A 3,345-nucleotide genomic window follows, 5' to 3' on the forward strand; every position below is an offset into this window, starting at 1 on the left:
TCTTATATTTTCCCTCCTTTTTATTATTCTCTCTCTACCCTATTAAATATATACATAATGAATGACTAGGCCGTCTATTCATTAGACATTAATGCCAAATAGACTGGAAGACTTTCTATTTAGATATCACCTAGATTGCAATCCATGAAATGCATTGGAGATGCTCTAATTGTAGTTTGTACACTTTCTGTATCAGGTCATCAACAGCGACAATAAAGGAAAAAGGGATTTTATGAATATTGATGACTAATTGATTACACAATTATATTTGAATCACACAATTAAGAAACCAGCGGACAACATGAGACCCTTAAGGTTCAGAAAGAAAATGGGGAAAAATGCTCTATAAATTTTACCTCAAATACGATTCCAGTATAATAAGCAAGGCCACGGACAATGGATGCATCAAACTGAATCCACTCAGAGTAACCATACTTTTCAGCAAGCAAAAATAGTTGCTTTAAGTCAGCAAGTGCTTCCACGGAATCCCCAAGTTTCTCTACAACAAAAGCAAAACGCACCACACTTGTTAATATAACAAGATAATAAATTATAATTGATTCAAAAATAACACTCTTGCTGACATAACCTTTTCTCAACTGGCCTCAAGTAACTATTAAACACATGGCAGAAGAATATGAAGCAATTTTACATTATAAAAATTTGCAGTTGCATTCCCCAATCAATTTTTCTAGTTTTAAGGTCTCCAAATTTTCATTTAAGGAGCACATTGCTTAATTCTAAAATAGTTGAGACAAATTCTGGCACTAGCCTGGCCCTATTACTGGTGTTGACTTTGCATGCGAGATCCTAATTCACATGCCAGAGACAAAATTCCACTGTCCCAAACTTCCAAAACTAAAAAGAAAAATGATGAAATGAAGTTATAACTTGAGAAACAGTAAGACCAACCTTCCAACGTCGCCAAAGACTTCATAGAAAGAATTTCCAAAAGTTCATCAATAGCCTCCTCTGATAACTCAGCAGACTTCAATTCTTTCTTGATTTCATCTATTGGAATCTTTTCCATCTGTTTTCAGCCAAAAAAGAAGGAAAGAAAAAAAAAAGGAGAGAAATGATTAAATAAAATATAGCAGAACAATAATGCAAACTGTACAAAACAATTAGAAAAACTTTACAACACGTCTGTGAGAGAGGCATGAATAGCAAAGCACCCATATTCAGTTTCTCAAATTGGGTGTACTAATGGCAAATCAATAAAGCTGTACAACTTAAAACAGATAGGTAACTGGTACATTTATATAGCTTACATAAATTTGACTCACCACATCTTTGCTGAATCCCATTGACATATATCATTGCTACCCCGTTGAAAAGATGACAAGAAATAAAACAGGGTTACAATTCCTGGGACAAAGGTATCCATATCCTTCTGCGTATTTATGAAGTAAATTACAGTGCATGCTGCCCCATCAGATAATGTTTATTGCAAATCACCCGAACACCAAAATCCCCCAATAAAACACAGAGAGAGAGAGAGAGAGAGAGAGAGAGAGAGAGAGAGAAGAATTACAGTAATTAATAGGCATTAATAAATTAACTTCTACTTATATGAAATACTGCCAGAGAAGTCTTTCCTGAACTATCCTATGGTAACTCATTTTTCCATCGAGCGGAATTCATAGATGGCTTTTAAGTTTCTCCAAGCATTGAAAAGGAAAACCGACTTTCAATTTGATATAAAGAGAACTCTCATACCAACAACGGTCATCAAGCTCTGTGCTTTTTTCAACTTTTGCCCTTGTGAATGCGGGAAAAACATATCTAATGATGGCATGTTACATTCACAACACCGGATCTCATAAAGAAAATAGGATAGAATATAGAAAAAGAAGTGACTTGAGATCACCGTGTCGGTTTCTTTTATTTTTCCCCCTCAACTCTTGGGCTAGTCAAGTCCAAATTTATGATAATGTGACAGACCTTGCCTCAGGAAGATGAGAAAAAAGTATCTACACATTCAATGTTGAATCATAAAGCTAACCTTGTCTATAATTATGCAAACCCTGCCAAACAGACTTTCTGGAACAGAGTAGCGTCTCAAAACTTCTTGCAAAACCTGTGACAAAAGAAGATGACGTGTCAATTCTCCAGATAGCAGAAGTATGCATAGTACTGCTTAATAAAAAAACAATAAGTGATCATATGAAGTGGAAAGATTTTGAATGAACTTCATATGTGAACTGGAAGTTGAGGCGAAGCAAAAGACAATATATCATGGTGATTGTTGAAATCATACTGATATTAAAAAGAAGCGCATATTAAGGCCCCGTTTGGTACCCATTTTTTTCAAAATGCATTTTTCTTTCTCTTCTTTTCAACCACACATTCTTTATTAAAATAATATTACACGTAAATAAAAAAAATTTCCTTATTTTTCAACAACACATTTTCCATTGATTTACTATTCCAAAATGTATTTTTACATAAAAATGGCTCCCAAACACCCTCTAAGGATCTCTAGATCAATTTCCAGAGTGCCTAAAAACATGAATACAAGCTAATGATTTGCCCTGAGATGCATAAGTCAGAAAACATGTAATGTTCAACAAAATAGACTCTCCATTGGCCTTAGTACTTGATAAACAAAAGGCCAACACATGCCAAGAAGGTGATATTAATTTAAAAAATGCATTTAGAAAATGAAAATGTGTCTTGACTTTCACACCTTTCGGCTAGAAACTTTAAATCCAACATCTGATGCAGTGATCCCAATGCGTTTGAAAAAGGTGACAATTGAAGAAATCAGCTCTGCTTCAGCCTATGAATCACAGAAAAGAAGTAAAGCTTAACAAGGTAAATCTGACAGCACAATTGTTCAAAACAAAACGTGAAAAGTTTCAGGTATCTCGTGTCATTAATGGAAATTTAGCAGTAGCACTATTTAGGGTTTATGGCAATGTGAACAAAGAAAATGGCTTCAGTTATACAAATAAATTTAAACTTGCTCATTTTAAGTACATCCGAAACTGTAAAATGATAATCCATATCAGCCCCAATGGTATGTCTATGCATTATAAGATCCACATGTCGGATCCAAAACTTATGCAACCTCATACTATATTCAATGTGGTTTTGTTCGTGAAAAATAAATTCAAACTTGCTCAATTTAAGTACATCTGAAACTGTAAAATGATAATCCATATCAGCCCAAAGGGTATGTCTATGCATTATAAGATCCACATGTCGGATCCAAAACTTATGCAACCTCATACCATATTCAATGTGTTTTTCTTCATGAACCGACATGCAAGCCTCGAAGCTGTTTGAGGCGTAAGGCTCACCACACCCAAAAAATCAAATAATGCAAATTAAACATCTAAG

The 3,345-nt window shown here is 34.5% G+C and overlaps 1 protein-coding gene across 1 annotated transcript in view; it reads right to left on the bottom strand.

Annotated features, from left to right (window-relative positions):
* LOC111369068 (histidine--tRNA ligase, chloroplastic/mitochondrial) overlaps positions 1-3,345 on the bottom strand; it is a 12,735-nt gene that overhangs the window by 4,209 nt on the left and 5,181 nt on the right. The window contains exons 5-8 of the mRNA XM_022990556.1: positions 2,690-2,782; positions 2,006-2,080; positions 913-1,030; positions 357-499 (exon numbers count right to left, since the gene is read on the bottom strand). Coding sequence (XP_022846324.1) covers positions 357-499; positions 913-1,030; positions 2,006-2,080; positions 2,690-2,782 — 429 coding nt within the window. The remainder of the gene's footprint in view (positions 1-356; positions 500-912; positions 1,031-2,005; positions 2,081-2,689; positions 2,783-3,345) is intronic.

This window comes from Olea europaea, chromosome 2 (assembly GCF_002742605.1).
Source record: "Olea europaea var. sylvestris chromosome 2, O_europaea_v1, whole genome shotgun sequence".
Lineage (NCBI taxonomy): Eukaryota > Viridiplantae > Streptophyta > Magnoliopsida > Lamiales > Oleaceae > Olea > Olea europaea.